The sequence below is a fragment of the Muscardinus avellanarius genome (assembly GCF_963383645.1).
Source record: "Muscardinus avellanarius genome assembly, chromosome: 11".
Classification (NCBI taxonomy): domain Eukaryota; kingdom Metazoa; phylum Chordata; class Mammalia; order Rodentia; family Gliridae; genus Muscardinus; species Muscardinus avellanarius.
In genome coordinates, this window is record NC_137797.1 from 100,640,083 (window position 1) to 100,665,313 (window position 25,231).

At 40.7% G+C, this 25,231-nt stretch overlaps 1 protein-coding gene across 1 annotated transcript; it reads right to left on the bottom strand.

The window, feature by feature from the left end:
• Positions 1-447: 447 nt before the first annotated feature.
• On the bottom strand, positions 448-23,774 carry LOC308269632 (vomeronasal type-2 receptor 26-like; the record flags this gene model as incomplete). Its single annotated transcript, XM_080704998.1, has 7 exons — positions 448-1,367; positions 5,590-5,713; positions 6,602-6,826; positions 10,263-11,072; positions 14,450-14,747; positions 14,912-15,075; positions 23,607-23,774. 7 exons carry the CDS (start codon positions 23,772-23,774, stop codon positions 448-450), a joined length of 2,709 nt encoding a protein of 902 aa, XP_080561124.1.
• Positions 23,775-25,231: the final 1,457 nt, after the last annotated feature.

Sequence of the window (25,231 nt, forward strand, 5' to 3'; positions counted from 1 at the left end):
AAGCACACATTACTATTTTTCTATGATCAAATCCTATGATTTCTCAAAAATTTATTTTTGCTAAAATCAAAAGGAAATCAAATCCAGAATAAACAAATAATATGAAAGCCTTTTTGATCAGATAAGTTTTAAATAAATGACTGTATTTTAATCTCACGTTAACCCTTTGCTAGACCTGCACATGTTGTTTAAAGAGAGAAAAATGCTTCAAGGAACTGAGTGGTAGACAGACTGTACATCTTGATCAGATGTTGGGATGTTGAATTTATCTTCTCTCTTTCTGACCCCAGAGCAAGTTCTTTGGAACACAATGACTCCCATGATGACAGGGACACTATATTACAGGACTGGTGTCATTCTTAAATGAAGTTATAATCATTTCAGGCCATCCTCTGATTCATATTTTCCTATCATTTTTCATTTCCCATCAATTAAGTCGCTTGAACATTAATTATTTTGACTTATAGAAGGAACATGCTCAAGTAATTTTTTCCTTGAATTGATGTCTGATCTCAGTAGAATCACATAGCACTTGGGAAGGAATATACACCCCAGTAGGCCAGCGCTGGAAGCCAGGATCGCAAAGGACTCCACAGCCACCATGAGTCGGCCTTTGGTGCTCAGGTAGGTGGGTAAGAAGCAGACCCACACGCTACAGAAAACCAGCATGCTGAATGTGATCATCTTGGCCTCGTTGAAAGTGTCCGGGAGCCTCCTGGCCACAAAGGCAATCATCAAGCTCAGAAGCGCCAGGAAGCCCAAGTAACCCAGGACGCAGAAGAAGGCAGCAGGGGAGCCCTCGTTGCACAGCAGGACCAGGTGGCCAAACTCTGCCTGTGAGTCCACATCGGGGAAAGGGGGAGAAGTTCCCAGCCACACCATGCAGATGCAGCCTTGAATCAGGGAGCCCAGGACGACGATAGCGTTGGAGCCTCGGCTCACCAGCCTCATTTGCGACGCCTTTCCAGGCCTGGTGGCTTTGAAGGCCACCACCACGATGAAGGTCTTTGCCAAAATAGCAGAAACGGCCACAGAGAAGACAACTGCAAAGAACACCTGTCTCAGGGCACAGGTGGCTGGGCTGGGCTGACCAATGAACAGCAAGGGGCAAAGGAAGCAGAGCATCAAGGAGACGAGGAGGACGTAGCTGAGGTTTGTGTTATTTGCTCTCACGATGGGGGTGTGTCGGTAGAGGATAAACAGTCCCAAAATCAGAGCAGTGAGGACAGAAAAACTAATAGCCACAGAGACCAGAACAGCTCCCAGAGTGTCTTCATAGGACAAAAATGTCGGGATTTTGGGGAGACACTGCACTTCTGCCTCAAATGAATAGTGATCCTCAGGACACTTGATACACTCATCCATATCTGAAAGGGACACAGGTGAATTTCTTATGTTCTCCTGGTTATATTTTATATATAACAGAAATATATGTATAACAGACCATTTTTGATTTCTGAAAAAATGTACTTGATTCATTGGACCTTAGCATTGAATATATAGATGAATACCTTCCATGATGTCAGGCAAATAATCTACATCATTTTTGATTCCATAAAAAATACACATAATAAGTTAAATTAAACAATGAAAAGGAGCACCAAATATTTTTAAAATGATGTTGAGAAAAAACCATACAATGTATAAAAAATATATGTGGTTATCTATGAAAGGAAGACAGAAAACATTCTAAAGCTCAAGTTTTAATTATAGATGGCCAGTAAGAAAACTTAATTCTAGTATTTTTAATATAAATATTTAAGATCATCTTTAGTGCTTTTTCAACTATACTTTCATTTGTTGTGTGTGTGATACTGGGGATGGAACCCAGGGGCCTTTCTACCTCTGGGCTATACTCCCAGATTTATTTTATATTTTATTTGGAAACAGGGTTTCACTAAATTGCTGAGAGCCTCACTCAGTAACTGATGCTGGCTTCAAACCTGTGCGATCCTCCTGTCTCAGCCTCCCAAGTGCTGGGATTACAAGCATGGACCACCACGCCTGGCTTATACTTTAATTTGGTATCAGGCCTACAAGGAATGAAGTTTTTCTTTATTACTTATAATAACATTTGAAATGAATCAGTTTTAAAGAAATGCTTTTATTATGATAGAATAAATGTATTTTGGAAAGCTCCTCAATAATTTTATTGTTTTTTATTTAGAATTCCCATTAAAGTTCAAAATTTTTTCACAAAAAGTTTTTGATGTTCATCGTGATCTTTCTATTATTAATTCTAGTATTTTTCTGCATATATTTTTTAGATAAATATATGTTGATGGGATAAATACATTGAAGAAACTTTAAAATACAGGGATATGTATAGGCTATAGGATCTATTTCTGAATTTGACTTTATTTACTCTTAAAGATATTTTTATATGCCACTGTGTGTGTGTGTGTGTGTGTGTGTTACTGAGGATTAAACCCAGGTTCATTCTATCTTTGAGTTCTGCCTCCAGCTTTATTTTTATTTTTATTTTGAAAGACGGTATTGTTGGGTTGATGATTCTCACTACTTGTTCAGGCTTTCCTCAAACCTGTGATCTTCCTGTCTCAGCCTCCCAAGTACTAGGATTATAGGCATGCACCATCATACCTCCTTATGCCAGTTTTAATGAGAAAATTTTACTCATTCATTTGTGAGATTATACTGAAAATATTTAAATACTCTATATAGTCCTTTGCTGTTAATAATCTCTTCCTGAAGAATAATACACTCCGTTTTTTAAAAAAAACAATTACTTTTTAATGAACATCATGAAGAAATGGTGAGATGTTATATTCACATGTATATATAGTCGCACACAGCTTTTCCATTAATAAACCTTCGCCTTCTTCCTTCTCTACCCTTCCTTTCTGGCTTCACGGAGGTTTCCCCTCCATTTTCTGGAGTACTTCTGGTATCCCTAATACTCCCTAGCTTGAACATGTTAGAAAAAAAATATATGCCCCTTCTCTTTCTGCAGTTGGCTAATCTCACTTAAGATAATGTTCTCCAGGTCTTTTCATCTTCTTACAAATGACACAATTTTGTTCTTTTTCTTGCTCAGTAGAATTCCATTGTGTGTATTTCCCATAATTTTGCAATCCATTCATCTGTTCATGAAGACCTAGGTTGGTTCCATACTTTGGCTACTGTGAATTGTGCCCCTATGAACATGGGTATGCACGTTACTGTAGTTCTCTGATTTCAACCCCTGTGGAAAGATACTTCGTAGGTATAGAGGGAACATATGGTGGATCCATTCCCAGTTTTCCAAGAAAACTCCATAATGATCTCCATAAGTAGCCGAACCTGTTTGCATTCCTACCAACAATGTAAAAGAGTTCCTCTTTCGCCACATCCTGGCCACCATTTTGTGTTATTTGACTTCGTTATGCTTGCCACTCTAATTGGGTTTAGATGGAATCTCAGTGTCGTTCTGATTTGCATCTCCCTGATGGCTAATGATGTTGAACATTTTTTCATGTATCTGTTGGACATTTGTATCTCTTCTCTTGTGAAGTGTCTGTTCAGTTCCGTTGCCCATTTCTTGATTGGGTTATTTGTTTTGCTAGTGTAACGACTTTTAAACTTCTTGTGTATTCTGCCTATTAGCCCTCTTTCAGAGGGGTTGCTGGTAAAGATCTTCTCCCACCCTGTTGGCTTTCTCTTTAGATTCTTGATGGTTTCTTTTGATGAACAGAAACCGTTTTCAGTTTGATGCCATCCTACTCGTTAATCCTTGCTTTAATTTCTTGTGCTTTGGAGGTCTTGTTGAGGAAGTCACTGCCTGTGTCTATACGTTGGAGTATTGAATCTATGCTATTCTCTAATGGCTTCACTGTCTCTGGTCTGATTTCCAGGTCTTTCACATATCTCACGTTGATTCATGTGCATAGTGAGAGGTAAGGATTTAGTTCTATCTTCCTACAAATGGATAGCCAGTTCTCCCAGCACCATTTGTTGAAATGGCTGTCTTTTCTCCAGAGTATGAGTTTGGCCCCTTTATCAAAGATCAATTGAATATAAGTGTGTATCTTCTGTATATTCTATTTTATTCCATTTGTTTGTGTGCCAATACCATGCTGATTCAACTACTGTTGCTCTATAGTATGATTAAAAGTCAGAAATTTTGATGCCTACTGCATGGTTCTTATTGCTGAGAATTGCTTTGGCTACTCTGGGTCTTTTCTTTCTCCATATAAAATTCATGACTAATTTTTCTGGGTCTATAAAAAATGTCATTGGTATTTTGATAGGAATTACATTGAATCTGTAGATCACCTTTGGCAGAATGGCCATTTTGATATTTATTCTGCCTACCCATGAGCAAGAAATATCTTTCCATCTTCCAAAGCCTTCAATTTCTTTCTTTAATGTTTTATAGTTTTCGTTCTAGGGGTTCTTTACATTTTGGTTAGTTTTATTTCTAGACATTTTATGGGGTTTGAAGCTATTGTGAATGAAATTGTTTTCTTTATATCTTTCTTCGTGTATTCATTGTTGTCACATAGAAAAGCAACAGATTTCTTTAGGCTGATTTTGTATCCTGCCACTTTGCCAAATTGGATAATCAGCTCCAGTAGTCTTTTGGTTGAGTTTTTTGGGTCTTCTAGATAATGGTTCATGTCATCTGCAAACAAAAAGAGTTTTAATTCCTCTTTTTCTATTTAAATTCCTTTGATATTCTTTTCTCATGTTACTGTTGTGGCAAGAGTCTCTAGGACTATATTAAAAAGGAGTGATTATAGTGGCATCCTTGTCATCTTGTTCCTGGTTTTAGAGGGAATTCTCACAGTTTTCCCCCATTCAATATGATGTTGGCTTTGGGTTTATTGTATATTGCTTTAATGATTTTGAGATAATTCCTTCTATTCCAATTTCTGCAGTGTTTTTAACATGAATGGGTGTTGAATTTCATCAACACTTTTTCAACATCTATTGATATGATCATGTGGTTTTTGTTCTCAGTTCTATTTATGTGGTGAATAACATGTATTGATTTGCATATGTTGAACCAGCCTTGCTTTCCTGGGATAAAACCAACTTGATCATGGTGTACAATTCTTTTCATGTGTATAGCTAGGATTTTCTTTAGATTTGTTGCATCTATTTTCATCAAAGATATTTGGTCTATAATTTTTTTCTTGAGGTGTCTTTATTTGGTTTTCGTATTAATGTGAGTTTGGAAGAAGAAGTTTGGAAGAATTTCATCTCTTTCGATTTCCTGAAACAAGTTGTGAAGTACTGGGAATAGTTCTTTTTTGAAAGTTGTCTAGAATTCAGCTAGAAACATGTCTGGGCCTGGGCTTTATTTTTGATGCCAGAATTAATTTTTATTGCCGTTTTTATTTTGTTGGTTGCTATTGGATAATTTTGGCTGCTCGATAGATATCCTCTTGGTTCAAAATAGGTAAGTTATATGTGCTTAGAAATCTATTGATTTCTTCCATGTTTTCCAGTCAATTGGAGTATAAATTTTCAAACAGTCTCTGATAATCCTTTAAATTTCCCCACTGTCTGAAGCGATGTCTCCTTTTTAATGAGCCGTGTCTCATCGTGTACTTTTCCACAGTCAGAATAATCTTTATGAATGCCTACCTGATACATTGGCAATCTCCCCTTCTGGGCATGGCCTGCATCCGTAACAACAAAATGGTTTCCCTTCAATTGCATCTTTCTGGAATCCAGGTGGACAATGAGATTTGCAATCCGCAGAAGGAGTCTGTGTAAGAGAGATGAGAAGAGGGTACGCTGGTCCTTAAACAAATTGAGATCCTGAGAAACCTCCTTTATCTAGGTGGAGATTTAAACTGTTTGTGGCATAATACCTTAAGCAAGAACTTCTAAACTTCTAGAGACTGACTAATGGCTATAATGCGTCTTGTTACTACACCTCGCCCCTCTTTTTAGTATATCATTTAAATTTTTCAGGAAATGAAGTCTAATCATGAACTAATAAATAGTCACATTACAGTAAAATTAGAATGCTATATTTTTATGTCTTTTTGAAAAGGCCATTTTACCCAAAAATACTCATTTATTTTCCTTCATTGGAGTCAGATATACAAATTGTCACTAATACCATAAGCTTTCAAAACTCCATATTCCTTTTTTTTTTTTGCGGGTCTGGAGGATGGAACCCAGAGGCATTTGACCTCTGAGCTACACACCCTGCCCAACTTTTAATTCTTTATTTTGAAACAGGGTCTCACTGAGTTGCAGAGGGCCTCACTAAGTAGCTGAGGCTGTCCGCGAACCACGATCCTCAGGTCTCAGCCTCCCAAATGCTGGGATTACAAACGTGCGCCACCACCCCCAGCTCCAAAAATCCATATTTTTAGAAAATGGCCAAGTTATCTAAGTCTACTATGTAGGCAACTGGTGCACTTAATCTGTACCAGGAAAGATAAGCTTTTTAAATTCAAAATAAGTAAATAATTTTCACAGTAATTCTGAGGCCAGAAAGTTCACTTAACATCACTAAAGCAAAGTAGGCAGTAAGAATAGTATCCACCTAACAGAATCCATACATTTTCCTTATTTTCCTACTCTCTGAGAGAGACCTCTGGGTTTTAAGGAATTCACGAGAGTGCCTATGGAGAATGCTCACCTTATTGTGACGCTTACCCCACGTGATGAGTTCATCATTTAGTGATAAGTGCTGGACACCGTGTGATTGGAACGTGAACTCTCCAACCTTCACCTGGGCTTTGGTGCCATTCAGCAGAGACTGATAGTTAAAGATGTCAAGCCGGGTCGTGGACGTCGTCTTGTTCATAATGTTCCGCTTACCAACACTTCTTTCCAGTTGGCCTCTCTGCAGGAATGGGTGGAGCTGAAAGTGAAATAATTTCCAGAACTTGAGTTCACAAAGCACAGAAAAAGAAACAAGTCTTATTACTTCAATGCAACCTCTTTTACCCTGTCTCAATCAAACATTCATATACGGCTCAACACGCAGTCGATGAGGGTCTATGTCTTTATGCTTTATGTATACTAGCAATTAGGCTTAATAAAATGTATGAGTATCCTTATTTTGCAAATTATAAAATTTAATTTTCCAAGGTCACACAGATAGTAATGACACTAGAACATTTTTATCACTAGCTTCTCATTTTGAAGAAAAAAATACGGTAAAGGGTTTTAAACTTAATGCACAGTGACTCCTCAAAAATATTTTTATTATGAAACAAATATAACATAAACTATTTAAGTAGAAAGATGATAATGTGAACCTAAGTTGTCTGACTTATAAGAATATAAGCTGCATTTCTTTGAATTCATATGATTTTCTGATTATATTAGTTTTATATAATTCATTTTTTAGTTGTTGAAACATTTTCATAAAATTTTTAAAATTTAAATTTTTTATTTCAATTTGTGAAACAAAAACATATTATTCCTACCACATTGAAGATCAATAAGCTTTTCTCTAGAAAGTTAAATTTGACAAAAAGTTTCAACTAAAAAAGAGTTGCTGGGGTGCCTGAGATATACTTGTTGATAACCACTAATTTATATAATAACTTATTCTTTTGTTGAAATGCATGACATTTCCATCAATAGGAATTATACCAACGACATATGCATGTAATTTCACAGGAAAATTTCTAAAGTTAAAATGTAGAAATATGTCCACTGAAGTAAAAAAACATATGTGTTACAACTATCATAAACTAATTCAGATGTTAGGCATTGAATTAAGAGACTCGTAACCGCCGGGCGTGGTGGCGCACCCTTGTAATCCCCGCGCTTGGGAGGCGGAGACAGGAGGATCGCGCAGGTTCAAAGCCAGCCGCGCTGGCTTGAGAGACCCTGTTTCCAAATACGAAAATATATAAAATAGATCTAGGAGTGTAGCCCAAGGTAGAAGGGCTTCCAAGAACCCCAGTACCACCAAAATAAATAAATAAATAAATAAATAAATACTCATAGATTATTTTAAAAAGGCAAAATGACCTCAAGAAAATGCATACATTTTAAAATTTTTTATTAAATATTAATGGTGCATTGTAATTACACATCACTGTTGACAATGCAATTGCTAGAGGCAGCTTAACATTTGCCTTCTAATAGTCTGAGGGACATGGAAAGCCACGGCTGGACAGTTGAACTTGCTGAAGGTAACCTTCCCACTTAGAATGGCAACAAAACCTGTGGGACAGTGTCCAGAAGGGCTTCAGCTAAGACTTAGGTTTCCTGGCACACCCTTTATATCTGCTTGCCATGTATGGTTCCTTCCTTCCTTCTCAGGGGTGCTGGATGATACTAACACATCACAATAGTTTCATAGTAATAGGAATATACATACATACAGTATTTGCTGAGCATTCCTGCCCATAAAGGGTAGGATCCATGCCCTACCCTTCCTTTTACACGTTATTCAGATTGGAATTTATCATTTCGTATGTGAACAGAGCAATATTTGAACTGTTTCTTTCATGAAGTCTCTCCTAGGCCCTCCACTGCTCCACTAGCATCTCTCCTCCTTTATCTAGATTCTTTCTGTTTTCCAATTTCTCCCTATCTGCTATATGCCAGCAAAAACATACAACCCTTCTGAAAATGGGCCATCTCATTTAGAATAAGATTCTAGATTCCATCCATTTTCCTTCAAGTATCATAATTTTATTCATCTTTAAGGCTAAAATTTTTCATTATGTGAATATCTTCATCCATACGGCTGTTGATGGACACCTAGGTTGGATCCATGATTTGGTTACTGTAAATCATGGTACTACAAATAGGAAAACACGTGTGTTAGTATAGTATTCAACTTCAATTCCTGTGGAATATATATATAACTATGTATATATTTCTAAAAGTAAACCTTAGCTTGTGTGTATAAAAATTATACAAGTGTGTTAAGGGAAATTGTTTAGATTTTTGACATGTTTATGCTAAAACAAAAGAAATTTTGTTTTCATTTTTTATTCATTCATTTATTTTTAGTGGTACTAGGGATGGAATCTGGGCTACTATCCCAGACCTTTTTTTATATTTTATTTGGAAACAGGTCTCTTAAGCCAGCTGAGGCTGGCTTTGAACCTGTGCGATCCTCCTGTCTCAGTCTCCCAAGCACGGGGATTACAAGCGTGCGCCACCATGCCCGGCAAAAATCTATTTTTATATAATAGTATATGTACTGCTAATGCTCAAACAACAAACTAAAACTACTAGAAAGAAAGAAAAAAGAAAGAAAGAAGAAAGAAAGAAAATGAGCAGAAGCAAACAACTAGAAACTTGAATATAAATATCGATAATAGGCTTTCAATTTTCTCTGTATTATGTAAAAAAGCTTCTGAGTGTTGATATCAAACAGGTAGGAAAAATCTGAGCAAACATAAAATCAATGGCTCTTGTGAGCTACATCACAGAATTTAGGTCACATAATCATTTCCCTAAAAACTAGAGAGATGATAAGAAAGATGTCAGTTTGCTGAGAGAAGAAGGACCTGTAACTAGTGGGGAAACTTACACCAGAATTGATGCTGTTTCAGACTAAGTGTCGACTAGTCAGGGAGATGAAAGCCCCTAGAGGCCTAGGCTTGTGGAATTGGAGGAAGGACGCTTTGTCATATGTGTTCACCAGGGTCTCCACCAGTTTCTCAATAGTGAAAATCACAGAGTAACTTCCTCCTTTATCCAGCAGGGGGAGCAAACAGTATTTTGAAACATGCCCAGAGTATTCTGTTTTTCATCTTTAAGGGAAACTGCTTTACTAGAGCCTAATCCAGCTGGGCAGGAAAACAAACACCCTACTCAGGTCCCTTCTAGCCTTCCTGTCTCACCTGAAGGAGAGTTAAAGAGACGAAGAGCACTTAATAAGGTCACAGCCAGGGGGCACAGCCAGGCCCACTGCAAAACAGAGTACTAACCATCAGATCATAGCAAACTTCCCTCCACCTTCCTCTTATGCCCCACACTACAGAGATAAATATATAGTGGAAAGAACATAAAAGTTTGAATGACGTGAACTGAGTCCATGATACACCAATGTTTCCACTTTAATTCATAACCAAGCTACGTATTCTTCTTAGACACTTTTAAATGTAAAGAACAAAACCCCTTTTCAAAAATAAATCAAAAGAAAAAACTCTAAAGTGAGATATTGGCATCACATAGACAAAGATCCCTTCAAATGGGCTTTGAAAGTCCTCTGAGTTAAATATCTAATTTGCCAAAATGTTAAAAATAATAAGGAAAAAATATAAACACATGCCAGTCATAATTTACTTTCCTAGAAGAACACAAGAGTAAGCCATTTTCACCTGCCAAGGATGAGGAGTCATGTTCCAGTCTTTCTCAAGGGATTCCTTTTCCATTCGCAGTGAGAGTTGTTCATGAAGAGCCTGGGCAATGGCGTGCACAGCAGCATACACCTTGTAACTCTGGGCTGAGGTGTTCATGTCCCAAATATCTAGACTTCGACTTGCCAGGGTGCCATTCTGTACACATCGACTCAATTTTCTGGTTCCATCTTTCGTCAAATGTGGACATTCAAATATCATAGACCACACATCCTGGATAAAGATATCATGAGGATATTTTGCAGGCTGAACACTTCTGAGAAAATCTTTAAAACCAGGAATCTCATCCATGTGGACAGAAAGTGATAATCCTCCACCAAAATATGTGTAACTTTGACTTGGTCCAAAGGGTGATGTAGTTATATCCCAATCAGATGTTGTGACAAAGATTCTACCATATAGCTCATTGGAAAAAATGTTTAATACAAATCTCAAAAGAGAATATGTGTCACCATACACAACACTGACACTTGTAGATGCAAGTTTCACAATAAGAATGTAACTATCAAATATATCCTCAGTATGAAACTCTGGAATCCTCTCTGCAATCGCAACACACAGTCCACTGTTGTCCATTTCTTGGGTCATGTCTCTGAGGAACGTTTCTCCCCTGATGTCATCTGGGACCACAAGGCCAACCCAGACCCAACCAAAGTGCAGCAGAAGTCGGATGATCCCCTGATACAGAGCTGCGGAGTCCCTGGGAAACTGGTAGAGAGACGGGAGCTGGGCTCTGTCCCAGAGACTGAGGTCAAAGGGACCATAGCTGATCTAAATAGAAGACAAGATTATTGCTTACACAAAATTATGATGCATATTCATAATAATTTGATTTATTCTATCTCTTACATGTACTATGAAGAATTAAAACAATTGAAGAAATCACTTTATAAAGAAATAGGCACATATTTTATTTCACTCATCACTTAATTTTCACTTCTTGCATTTTCATACCATCTCCCCTATTTCTTTTAAATGTATACCCCAGAAAACCAAAATTTTAATCTACTTTTCTTATTCTAGTAAATTTTCAGAGATTATATACAATTTCAGAATTTCTAATATCAGTCTCTATGCTTTTTTTATCACAGAAGTAATGTATATTATTAATCTAAGTATTTTCCTTCAAGCTACAAATGTATCATCAAATGTACTCAGAAAAACAAATATATTAACTATTTTATAATTCATAATAGAGTTTATAATACCTAGGCATATCTGTGCCCTCCTATTATCTATTGAATATATATATAATATATATATAATATATATATATATTCAACTATCACACAATGAAGGATACAAGCCTGATTGTTTTAAATCCCTTCATATATAATCTTTTGTTTACAAGTTCTCCAATTACCTTCATATTGCTACCCTATTTAACAGAAAAGTCAACTGAGTTGTTTTTTCTATTATTCCTATATTTCTCCTGACTTTCACTTTCAAGCCTCCAGTATCATGGTTTTTAGTCTTTTAAAAACTAGGTAACTGATGACTAATTTGTTCATTCAGGTGGCTATTAACCTGAACTCATTTCACCTAATCTACTATTGACTTATCACAGTTGATCAAACCCCAGACAGTAAAGAAATCCAGAAGATCATCAGAAATTATTTTGAAAATATAAGATCCAATAAACTGGAAAACAGAGGAAATCAAAACATCTCACCTACCGAAATTAAACCGAGGATACAGAAAAACCTAAACTGACCAATAATAAGCAAAGAGAAAAAAACAATAAAAATCCTCCTGCCGAAAAGTCTAGGATCAACAGGATTTTCAGCTGAATTCTATAAAATCTGTACGGAAGGACTAAATGCAACGCTTCACAAATTATTCCATGAAATCAAGAGATAGAATACTTCCAAATTATATTTTGAGGCCAGTATCACCTTAATACCAAGAGCAAATAATGATCCCTCAAGAAAAAAAAGATCAAAAAATATACTTGATGGACATGAATGCAGAAATTCTAAACAAAATATTAATGATATGCATTTCAAAAATCACATCAAGAAAATGTATATCAAGACCATGCTCTTATATTCCAGGGATGAAAGTCTGGTTCAGCATATGCAAATCAATACATGTCATTTCCCAGATAGACATTATGCTAATTAAAATTAGTCACAAAAAATAAGAAATCAGATGCTTTGTCTAATATGCAAAAGCTAGGGAGAAATGGGTAACAGGAGGAGCTCTAGACGAACAAAGAGATTCTATAGAGGAGCAAATAAGGTGACCAGAAAGGATGAGAGGGGGAAGAGGGAGATTCTCTAAAGCACATGATGTACTTAAACATAACAAAGTCAGTCACTAAATCAAGCATGGGATGGAGGGGTGGGGACACAATGGGACAGGAGTTGGGTGAGGGCTAACTGGGTGATGTGTGCATGTATGTCTCCACCATCTTTTATCCCATTAAGATGTATGACGACAATGCACCAATAAAAAATTTAATTTAAAAAAAGAAGGAACTAAGGACAAAAATCACATAATCATCGCAATAGATGCTGATAAAAACATATGATATGATCCAACATCCATTCATCTTAAATACACTGTAGAAATTCAGAATAGAAGGAACATAAAACATCACTAAGGCAATACCCAAAAATCCCAAAGGCAAAATTATATTAAGTAAGAAAAAAACTGCAAAAACTTATTTTAAAATAAAGAAAATTTAGGGCTGATTAGAAAATTCAAAAAGTAGCAGAATACAAAATCAATTGAAAAACATCAGTAGCTTTTCTATATGCCAGCCATGAGTTCACTGAACAAGAAAGCCAGAAAGTAATTCGATTTGCATTAATCTCAAAACAAAGAATTGAATAAAAAGGCCTATTTTGTTTAATACCGTGAAAAAACTGCATTTGTTGATAAGGAAAAGGCAAAAAGGAATATTTTTAGCCTGAATAAGAAAGGAAAGACTCTATTCCCCTGGACACACAACCAAGCTTAAACATATATTAATATATTAATAACAACTTATTCTATTATATATGTTAATAACATATTATATTACATATATATTTATGTATTTATAAAATGTTTAGCTGGGCGTGGTGGCGCACGCTTGTAATCCCCACACTTGGGAGGCTGAGACAGGAGGATCGCACGGGTTCGAAGCCAGCCTCAGCTACTTAGTGAGGCTCTCAGCTACTTAGTGAGACCCTGTTTCCAAATAAAATATTTTAAAAAATAGGTCTGGGAGTATAGCCCAGAGGTAGAAAGCCTCTGAGTTTCATCCCCAGTACAACAAAATAAATAAATAAATAAATAAATAAATAAATAAATAAATAAATAAATAAAATGTTTAATAATATGTGTTAAATATATATGTATGTATATAATAAAAGAAAATCAATCCACCAACATAAGTGAATGAAAATCAAACAAGGAAAATGATTGTAATAGATATTAAAAATAACTATAGGAATTTTAAGAGGAAAGAAAATTGGATTCTCATGCATTTTTGCTGTTAGAAAAAACTAATACATTTTAATAAAATTTTATATTCTAAGGATTACACACATAAACACACTTGACTCAGAAATACTATTGTGAGAAACAATATTTAGAGGAAGTTTTTCCTGAACAAGAAAAGGTTATTTTTTAGACAGGGTCACAAATTTAAATACTCCTCATAAGAGAGCGAATTGAAAACAAACTCAGTGTCCTTAAAGCTAAATGGGCTAAATAAATTCTTAGATAAAATATGTTGCAATTTAAATTGATATCAAAGAAAATAATTCATCATAAATCAAAACATTCATAGTATTTACACTTCACAAATGTGAAGGAATCTACAGTCTGTGAATAGTATTGTCACACATCAATATAACTCAGATGTTCTATCATTGCATAGTAAAAAAAAAACTTGATAATGACATTAGTACTGAAAAACTTACTCTAGATCAATTTACAGATTGGCACTATAATCACCTATATACTTTCTTCCATTTAAAAGTTTTCAAGGGGGAATTAAACCATACAAACATATTATATTTTGTAAAATCATATTTAAGCAGTAAATTATTGAAAAGATGCATACATTATCAACACAATACAGATAGAGGTGAAATTTGGGGTATATGTTACTATGTAAGTATTTTTAACTTTGCAAGCCAGATCTTTTCCTTTACCTGTGGTACATTATACAGAGATAGCACTCGGGAACTCTGAGTTGTTATTAATGTTGAAACGCCTCCTACCACAGCCATCAGCTCGCCTTTCTTCTCCGTCCTGCAGTTGTAATTAGGAACTGGAGGACTCTTTCCTGAGAGCAGAGACATGGAACTCACCACGGCCTTCATCTCAGTAAAATCAACGTTGAAGACAGAGAAGCCCAGAGACAGATTGAACAACAAGTTCACGTCCTTGTTGATTTGTTCCACAGCAAACACCATGGCCAGCAGGTGCTGATAGTGCTTGGGAAGAGCTCTAGAATGCAAAGGAGAAAAGATAAAAAATGGAAATGAAAAATCTATGAAAAAAACAGGACATTCATAATACAGTATTCTACATCATTCTCCAGGGAAAAGTATTTTTTCAACTCCAGACTTTATTTTATGCCTGTCTGTGCAGTACAGAAGTCACATACTTACGCAAAAACAAATTCTGGCAAATAGACTGTATGCTGAAAGCCAAACATAAATCTGGTGTCTGGAAGAGTCGCTTTTAGAGAAAAGAGTCCTCCAATAATGACATCCCCATCTCGATGGTAGCCAGGAGAAGCAGAGATCGCTGATGAGAGGGTAGAGCTTTGCTCCTGGAATACAAAGAGAATGACAAAGAGAAGAGAAACAGAAGAGAATTTCATATTAAGTCTTATAAATATTAGTATAATTGCCTGCACCTCAATATATTCTCAATATATTGAGAATTTTCCATAGATTCTATTGAGAATCGCCTTAAGAGCTTATGAAGACTAACAGTATTTTGTTGAAAATGAATGGCTCTCCACTTCAGGTGGGGCCAGTTTATAAAGCTTTGGTTTGGGCCTGGTGCAAGTGTGCTAATGTGTAAAGAGTGCCTTGTTTTCTCTTAGTGTGTTTGATTTGCACCTGCTCAGCCTTCGATTCTTGGGGCATTCACGTAGTTACTGTCTGGCTCTGCGGGACCACAGCTCTCTGACTTCACACCTGGTACCTGATTCTCATCAGAAAAACATCATCAAAAACAAATTTTATATCATAAAACACTCTTAAGGATTTGTATCCCTAGTGGATTCAGAGTAATTAGAGATGCCAAGATAATACAATAGATTACTATACTGAAATTAAGTCTGAACGAGTGAAGAAGCTTTATCCAAATGCTATCCACAATATTATCAAAAGTTAATGAGGCGGGAAGGCACAGAGATCGGGAAGGAGGATATCAGAGAGCACAGTGGAGCCTAATACTCGAATAGTCAGACAAAAGAGGTGTTGCTTTTGTGTATATATCTGTAAAAACAAGCCAAACTTCATTAGACAAAATTGTTCCTGATTATTTCACAGAATCCACCCAGATGCCCATGGACATATGAATCAATAAAGACAATGGATTATAAGAACATCATAGAATATTATTTAACCATGAATTGGTCCAAAATTTTAACTTTTGCAGGAAATGCGTGAAATCTGATATTATCATGTTAGGAAATATTCAGACTCAGAAACACAAGTTACACACTTTATGACATAGGTGAAATCTAGACAGCGATGCAATAGAAGCAAAAGAAACACCTTTAGAGGAGAGAAAGAGATGGGAGAGTGGGATAGAAAGGTTAAAAAAGGGAGTGGAACATGGACATGTTCAAAGTTTGTTATATGTGTGTTCAAATATACCACAATGAAACTCATTATTCTGTATTACCAATATGCAGTACTAACTGTAAATGTTTAATGAACACAATAGAAAAATTCTTTTTTTAAATTGGTGCATTGTAATCATATATCACATTGGAATACAAGACTTGAGAGGATATACAAGCACACATCATCCAATTAGCCCTCCTCCAGCCCCCATCCCATTCCCTCCCCCTCCCTCCATCCCACGTTTCTTTGGTGATTTACTTTGATACATTTGTTTATGTACCTCCTGCGTTTTAAAGAAGCTCCGTCCTCCAGTATTACATACCCTCTGATTGGTCACATTAGTTGCTTCACTATAGGGCCCTTGCTATAGATCAACCTCTTCCTGTTGCCCCTTTCCTCCTAGTTATTGCTGATTAAGAGAAGCGTCTGATTTATATTTTCTGCGATATTTCTCTGTGCATGCTGCGTACCGATCCCACTCTTGACGGCCCCAGTAGTGACCTGGCTACTCAGTGGACTGATCCAGACTATGCTGGCTCAAGCAGCGGCCTTGCCTCATGGGAGGCCCCAGTTCTGGTCTCGCTGGCCCCTGCACCAGCCTAACCCCTAAGCTGGCTTCGGTCCCAGCCTTGGAGGCTGCAGGAGTGGCCTTGCCTCACGGCAGGCTCCAATGCTGGCCATTGGCCCCTGTACCAGCCTAACCCCTTGGCAGGATTCCAATCCCGGCCTAGGAGGCCCCAGCACCGGCCTAGCCTCACGGCAGGCTCCGATACTAGCCTTGCCTCACAGCAGGCTCCGATGCCGGCCTCGCTGGCCCCAGCACCAGCCTAACCCCTCGGCAGGCTCTTATCCCGGCCTCGGAGGTCCCAGTACCGGCCTTGCCTCATGGCTGGCTCTGATGCCGGCCTCGCTGGCCCCAGCACCGGCCTAACCCCTCGGCAGACTCTTATCCTGGCCTTCGAGGCCCCAGTACCGGTCTTGCCTCAAGGTAGGCTCCGATCCCGGCCTCGGAGGCCTCAGCACCGGCCTTGCCTCACGGCAGGCTCCAATGCCAGCCTCACTGGCCCTAGCTCCGGCCTAACCCCTCAGCAGGCTCCAATCCTGGCCTAGGAAGCCCCAGTACTGGCCTTGCCTCATGGCAGGCTCCGGTGCCTGCCTCACTGGCCCCAGCACCGGCCTAACCCCTCGGCAGGCTCTTATCCTGGCCTTGGAGGCCCCAGTACCGGCCTTGCCTTATGGCAGGCTCCGATGCCGGCCTCACTGGCCGCAGCACCGGCCTAACCCCTCAGCAGGCTCCGATCCTGGCCTTGGAGGCCCCAGCACCGGCCATGCCTCACGGCAGGCTCCGATGCCGGCCACGCTGGCCCCAGCACCGGCCTAACCTCTCGGCAGGCTCTTATCCTGGCCTTGGAGGCCCCAGTATCGGCCTTGCCTCACAGCAGGCTCCGATGCCGGCCTCGCTGGCCCTAGCACTGGCCTAATCTCTCGGCAGGCTCTTATCCTGGCCTTGGAGGCCCCAGTACCGGCCTTGCCTCAAGGCAGGCTCCGATGCCGGCCTCGCTGGCCCCAAAACCGGCCTAACCCCTCAGCAGGTTCCAGACCCGACCTCGGAGGCCCCAACACCAGCCTTGCCTCATGGCAGGCTCCGATGCCGGCCTCGCTGGCCCCAGCATCGGTCTAACCCCTCAGCAGGCTCCAATCCCGGCCACGGAGGCCTCAGTAGTGGCCTTTCCTCACAGCAAGCTCCGATGTCGGCCACTGGCCCCGGCGCCCACCTAACCCCTCAGCAGGTTCCAATCACTGTCTCTGTGGTTATTATTTCAAAGGTTCCAGGTTAATGTATCAGATGTCTGCCTCCCCTGAGTACTGGCCACTGCCATTGCCACTGCCTCCATCATTTCAAATCTTTCCCAGGCTCTTTTTCCACTGTGAATGTTGTCCAGTGTTCCTAAGCATGCATGCGTGATGGTAGCATTCGATATTTGGTGTAATTTCTCCAAAAAAATAAGGTTGGTAGGATCCGGTTTCTGCTTCTCCTGAATACAAGTCTCCACCACCATCGCGGAGACCTCTTTCAACACCGCCTTTCTCCTTGGTCTCCGCTAAACTCTCTCCTTACAGGTGATGTCCGAGATTCTTAACAATGTAGAGAAATAGCAGTCCTCTTTCACGGGGAATTTTTCCGTAAGTTCCAGTGCATTTAGATAAGTTTTGTCTGCATCCACAGTGTCCTGGCATCCATAACGGCTTTCTTACCTCCTCTCCGATATTTTTCTTTTTCTTTTTCTGTTTCTTTTTTTTTTTTTTTTTTAAATAAGAGAAGACAGTATATGTGGTTTGAGGAGGTAGTGGGATCTGGCACTCAGTAGCACTGTAATCCTGTCGGTTTCCCCATGGGTCCAGAGTGATCTGCACAACTCTGACTGGGGCCCAGGGTCCCACGACCCAGACCCCGGCTGGTGTGCTCCGCACGACCCCTGCCGGGAACCCAGGGTACTGAGCCCGGTTTCTCCAGGGATCTGGCGTGTTATGCACAGTTCAGCCCGGGGCCCAGAGTCTCGTGACCCGGGCCCCGGCTGGCGTGCCCCGCCTGACTCCTGCCTGGGTCCCAGGGTACTGGGCCCGTTTTCTCCAGGGGTCTGGCATGCTACACGTGTTCCGGCCCAGGGTCCGGAGTCCCGCGACCCGGGCCCCAGCTCGCGTGCCCCACGCAACCCCCACCCAGAACCCAAGTCTTACTGGGCCCGGTTTCTCCAGGGGTCTGGCGTGCTACGCGCAGTTCTGCCCGAGGCCCAGAGTCCGGCAACCCGGGACCCGGCTGGCGTGCCCCGCGCGCGACCACCACCTACGTTTTAAAGAGGCTCCATCCTCCCCTATTCCATACCCTCTGATTGGTCACATTAGTTGCTTCACTATAGGGCCCTTTCTATAGCTCAACCTCTTCCTGTTGCCCCTTTCCTCCTAGTTTTTGCTGATTAGGGGAAGCATCTGATTTTTATTTTCTGCGATATTTCTCTGTACATGCCGCATTGCAAGTACTGATCCCACTCTTGACGGCCCCAGTAGTGGCCTGGCTACCTGGTGGACTGACCCAGACCTCGCTGGCTCAAGCAGCGGCCTTGCCTCATGGGAGGCACCAATTCTGGTCTCGCTGGCTCTAACACCAGCCTAACCCCTCAGCTGGCTCCGATCCCAGCCTTGGAGGCCCCAGTAGTAGCCTTTCCTCACGGCAGGCTCCGATGCCGACCATTGGCCCCGGCACCGGCCTAACCCCTCGGCAGGCTCCGATTCCAGCCTCAGAGACCCCAGCACCAGCCTAGCCTCACAGCAGGCTCTGATCCCGGCCTTGCTGGCCCCAGCACCGGCCTAACCCATCAGCAGGCTCTGATCCCAGCCTCGGAGGCCCCAGTAGGGGCCTTACCTCCTGTCAGGCTCCTATGCCGGCCGTTGGCCCCGCAATCCACCTAACCCCTCGGCAGGCTCCGATCCCGGCCTCGGAGGCCCCAGCACAGGCCTTGCCTCACGGAAGGCTCCGATGCCGGCTGCTGGTCCTGGCACCGGCCTAACCCCTTGGCAGGCTCTGATCTCAGCCTCGGAGGCCCCAGAACTGACCTAGCCTCACGGCAGGCTCCAATGCCGGCCATTGGCCTCGGCACTGGCCTAACCCCTCGGCAGGCTCTTATGCTGGCCTCGGAGGCTCCAGCACCAGCCTTGCTTCACGGCAGGCTCCGATGCTGGCCTCGCTGGCCCCAGCACTGGCCTAACCCCTCAGCAGGCTCCGATCCCAGCCTCGGAGGCCCCAGCACCAGCCTTGCCTCACGGTGAGCTCTGATCCCGGCCACGATGGCCCTGGCACTGGCCTAACCCCTTGGAAGGCTCTGATCCGGCCTTGGAGGCCCCAGCACTGGCCTTGCCTCACAGCAGGCTCCGATCCCGGCCTCGCTGGCCCCAGCACTGGTCTAACCCCTCAGCAGGCTCCGATCCCGGCCTTGGAGGCTACAGCACCGGCCTTGCCTAATGGCAAGCTCCAATCCCAGCTTTGCTGTGTCTGTTGCCAGCCTCACCCTTCAGCAGGCTCCAATCCGAGCACCCTCTTCACCCAACCAATTGTCCCACGTTCTCCAGGGTACGTGGTGGTAGCATTCTGCCTCTGGTGTCATTATTTCAAAGGTTCCAGGTGTAATGCATCAGATATCTGCCTCCCCTTCGTACTGGCTACTGCCATTGCCACTGCCTCCACCATTTCAAATCCTTCCCAAGCTCTTTTTTCACTCTGAATGTTGTCCAGTGTTCCTAAGCATGCATGGTGGGAGCATTCAACATTTGGTGTAATTTCTCCAAAAAAATAAGGTTGGTAGGATCTGATTTCTGCTTCTCCTGAATACAAGTCTCCACCACCATCACGGAGACCGCTTTCAACACCACCTTTCTCCTTGGTCTCCGCTAAACTCTCTCATTACAGGTGATGTCCAAGATTCTTAACAACATAGAGAAACAGCAGTCCTCCTTCACTGGTAATTTTTCCGTAAGTTTCAGTGCATTTGTGTAAGTTTTGTATGCATCTCCAGTATCCTGGCATCCACTACGGCCTTCTTAACCCCTCTCCGATATTTTTCCTTTTTCTTTTTCTTTTCCTATTTTTTTTTAAATAAGAGAAGACAGTATATGTGGTTTGAGGAGGTAGTGGGATCAGGCACTCAGTAGCACTGTGACCCGGTCAGATTCCCCATGGGTCCAGCGTGCTCCGCACTACTCCTCCTGGGGCCCCGAGTCCTGTGACCTGGGCCCCAGCTTTTCTGGGGTCCAGCGTGCCCCACCCGACCCCTGCCCAGGACCCAGGGTCTTACTGGGCCCGGTTTCTCCAGGGGTCTGGCATGCTACACGTGGTCTGGCCCGGGGCCCAGAGTCCCGCGACCCGGGCCCTGGCTGGCGTGCCCCGCGCAACCCCTGCCCGGGACCCAGGGTACTGGGCCCGGTTACAGAAGAAAAATTCTAAAAGTTTTCTTTATGAACTTATATGCAAAAGTCTTCAAGAAAAAAATTAATGGAAATTGAAAATTTAGTTCTAGTCCTGTATATTACCATCATTTAGGGTTTATCTCTGGGATTAAAGATTGGTTCAACAAGCACAGGCCAATAAATATAATATAGTATATGAACAGATATGGCAAAAACAGTAACATCTTCTCAACCTAATCCAATAACGCATCTACAAAGCCAACATTCTTTCATAAAATTTATTTTTATAAACTGAATCATGGAAAAAAATTGCCATATAATATAGCTCATATAAGACAAGACTACAGAAAACATCCCTGTCAACCAGAAAAGGAGAAAGCCACTCTCAAAAGACAATGGATAGGGTAAAATTCCACATTTTACACGTCTACTCAGCCTAGTAGTAGAGTTCTGGTTAGAGAAATTATGCAAGAGAAAAAAATAATGAAACCAGACATTCAAATCAGAAGGGAAGAAATGATCTTAGAAACATGGTCTTGTACACAGAAAACCATAAATACAAGGATGTTTACTCACTCAATGATTGTTATTCAATATAGTACTAGAATGTCTAACCAGAGAAATAAGACAAGAAAAAAATATTCTAATTGAAAAGGAAATGATAAATTATTAATATTTGTTAAATTGCAAACCTCAACATATTTGAAATCAAAGCAAGTTATGGAGTTACTAACTCTTTAACCCAGCAATACTATTTATAAACATCTATCTGTAGTTTATACACAGGTTTCTGTCTTCTTTCAACATCTACATACATATTCCCCTGTGGGGCATGAAATAACTTCTCTGAATGGTCAATCTTGAAAAATCGCTGGGTTTTCTCTGCACAACTCTGCGGGCTTTCCTCTTGAGGACAAAAGTGGCCAGGCTTTGCCCAGAGAGAGGAGCATTCCTTTCTAGTTTTACTCTTGCCAGAGTCCTCTTGGAGATAAATTTCCCACAAGAAACATCAATTCTCAGATTCTTCCAAGAGCTCTTCCTCATGGATCCTGTCAGAATCTTCTAGATTTCTAAATGGGGCCACATGACCATTCCTGATAAAAGAACAGAAGTAACTTTTACATTTAACATGGAAAGGTAAGATCACCTATTTGGCTGTTATGTGAAAAAAAAAATTCCTAATGCGATTCTGGTATATTTTCTTTTTTTTTGGGGGGGGGGGGTACTAGGGATAGAACCCAGCGGCTTTTCTACCTCCAGGCTATACTCCCAGACCTATTTTATTTATACTTTTATACTTTATTATTTATTTATACTTTTATACTATTTATACTTTATTTGGAAACAGGGTCTCACTAAGTTGCTGAGAGCCTCACTCAGTAGCTGAGGCTGGCTTCGAACCTATGCAATCCTCCTGTCTCAGCCTCCCAAGTGCTGGGATTACAAGCATGAGACACCACACCCGGCTCTGGTATATTTTCAAACATAGAAATTATATACTGCACAAACAGATCATCACAAGAAGGAATCTACAAGAGTGCTTTTCTTTTGTTTTTGCCTTAAAGGGAATAGAACTCAGGGGCCTCTACCTCTACGATAAACCCCTAGTCCTTTCATTTGTTTGCTTTGAAACAGGGTCTCACCATGTCACCCATGGTCTCACTAACTTGCTGAGGCTGAATGCACACCTGTGATCCTCCAGGCTTACTCTTCCAAATACTGGTCTTACAGGCATGTGCCACTACATCCAGAGTAAAGGAAATATTATAAGATATTCTGAGCAACACAAACTTCCCAAGAAAATAGTATTTAGGAGTAACTTTGGTTAGGCACTCAGTCAAAAGACAGCGATAAATATTATGGGTCTTCATTGCTGCAAAGAATGATATAATTTAGTCCGAGAACCAATGTCTGAAAACTGACATAATGTACAAAACTATTTAGTATTTCTAGCCAGAGCGATACACTTTGACAAAAAAAAAAGGGTTCAGATATAGCATTTCTGGAGTTTGGTGTACAGAGGTGTGGAGAAAGGGGGGATAGGATAAACAGTGCTTGCAATTAAAAAACAATAGAAACTAGCCGGCTGTGGTGGGCACGCTTGTAATCCCCGCACTTGGGAGGCGGAGACAAGAGGATGGCGCAGGTTTGAAGCCAGCCGCGCTGGCTTAAGAGACCCTGTTTCCAAATAAAAATATAAAAATAGGTCTGAGAGTGTAGCCCGGAGGTATAAGGGCTTCCAGGAGCCCCAGTACCACCAAAATAAATAAATAAATAAATAAATAAATAAATAAATAAATAAATCTTATAGTTGGTAGATAGTTTATCATTTCCCTTTGCTCCTGTCAGAAATTGAGGTATATCTTCAGTTTAGCACAAAATCTATTTGTTAGGGAAACATGAAAAATAGGGCAGAGCTGAGAATTAGAATTGACATAAGCCAAAATGTCTCCAGGTTAACTTTCCTATATGTTAATTTTTTTTGCCTCATTCCATATGTCTACACAATTCTCCTCAAACTACAGGTCTTTGAATGACATACAGACTTTATGTCAAAACAGCCCACATTCAAATGATGTGACCGACACCACGAATCAGTTGTTTCTGAATCTTCTTTTGCTTTGTCGATGGCTGCGTGGAATCGGCCGACTCTTCCACACACTACAATCAAACCTGAGCTCCTGGAACCAAGTGTGAGGAGCTTGTCCATGTCCCCCTTCCCATGACCACGAGCTAATGGTGTGCCCAAGAGAAATGCTTGGCTAGAAAAAGGAATGCCTGAAAAATATGTTCCAGGAAGAATTATCTTGCAGTTCTTCTTGTCCTTTTAGCTGTAATTATTTTCTTTTGTCCAGGATTTAAATGTCATATCTTCGTACACACCTGTGTCCTGATAATAATGAGAGAGGTCAATGCATTTAATGCATTGAAAAAAATCATCATTTCTCGGTATGGGAAGAGGTGGAAGAGAAAATATCTGACTGGATTAGGAAAGCACACTCTCCCAAGATGATGGCTCCTTCCTCTCAGTTCATTCTTCTCCGCTAAGGTTCTGAGATCCCAGTGATGAGGCTTTATCTTTCCCCCGAGATCCTCCTTTCTCCTCTCCTAGGGCTTTACCTAAACTTTGATCCATGACGATTCTCCTGATCACAATCACTCTTTAGACAGCTCGAAACACAAATTTTTTTAGTTTCATTTTTATGAGAAGAATAATGAAGAAAAAGTTACTATCTTTCTACATTACTATCTTTCTACCTTCAAATCCTATGATTTCTTAAAAATTTATTTTTAATAAAATTTTATTTTAAGATAAATTTTATTTATTTTTATTTATTTTAAATAAAATTTATCTTAAATAAGAAGAAAATCAAAGCCAGAGTAAAAAATTATATATGACAGTATTTTGAGAAGATATGCTTTCACATGAATGATTGTATTTTAATCTCACCTTAACCCTTTACTAGAACTGCACATTTTTTTAAGGAGAGAAAACTGTGATTCAAAGAAATGAGTGGCAGACGCACTGACACCTTGATCAGGCATTGGGGTGTTGAATTTACCTTCTCTCCATCTGACCCCAGAGCAAGTTCTCTGGGACAGGAAGACTCCCATGATGACAGGGACACGTTCTTATAGGACAGGTGTCATTCTTAAATGAACTTAAAATCATTTCAGGCCACACTTTGCTTCATTATTTCATAACCCTGTTCATTTTTCATCACTCATGTCACTTGAACATTCATTATTTTGCCTTATGAAAGGAACTTGCTCAAGTAAATGTTTTGAATTGCTGTCTGACTTCAGAAGGATGGCATAGCACTTGGGAAGGAATATATACCCCAGTAAGCCAGCGCTGGAAGCCAGGATCGCAAAGGACTCCACAGCCACCATGGCTCTGCCTTTGGTGCTCAGGTAGGTGGGTAAGAAGCAGACCCACACGCTACAGAAAACCAGCATGCTGAATGTGATCATCTTGGCCTCGTTGAAAGTGTCCGGGAGCCTCCTGGCCACAAAGGCAATCATCAAGCTCAGAAGCGCCAGGAAGCCCAAGTAACCCAGGACGCAGAAGAAGGCGGCGGGGGAGCCCTCATTGCACAGCAGGACCAGGTGGCCAAACTCTGACTGTGAGTCCACATCGGGGAAAGGGGGGGAAGTTCCCAGCCA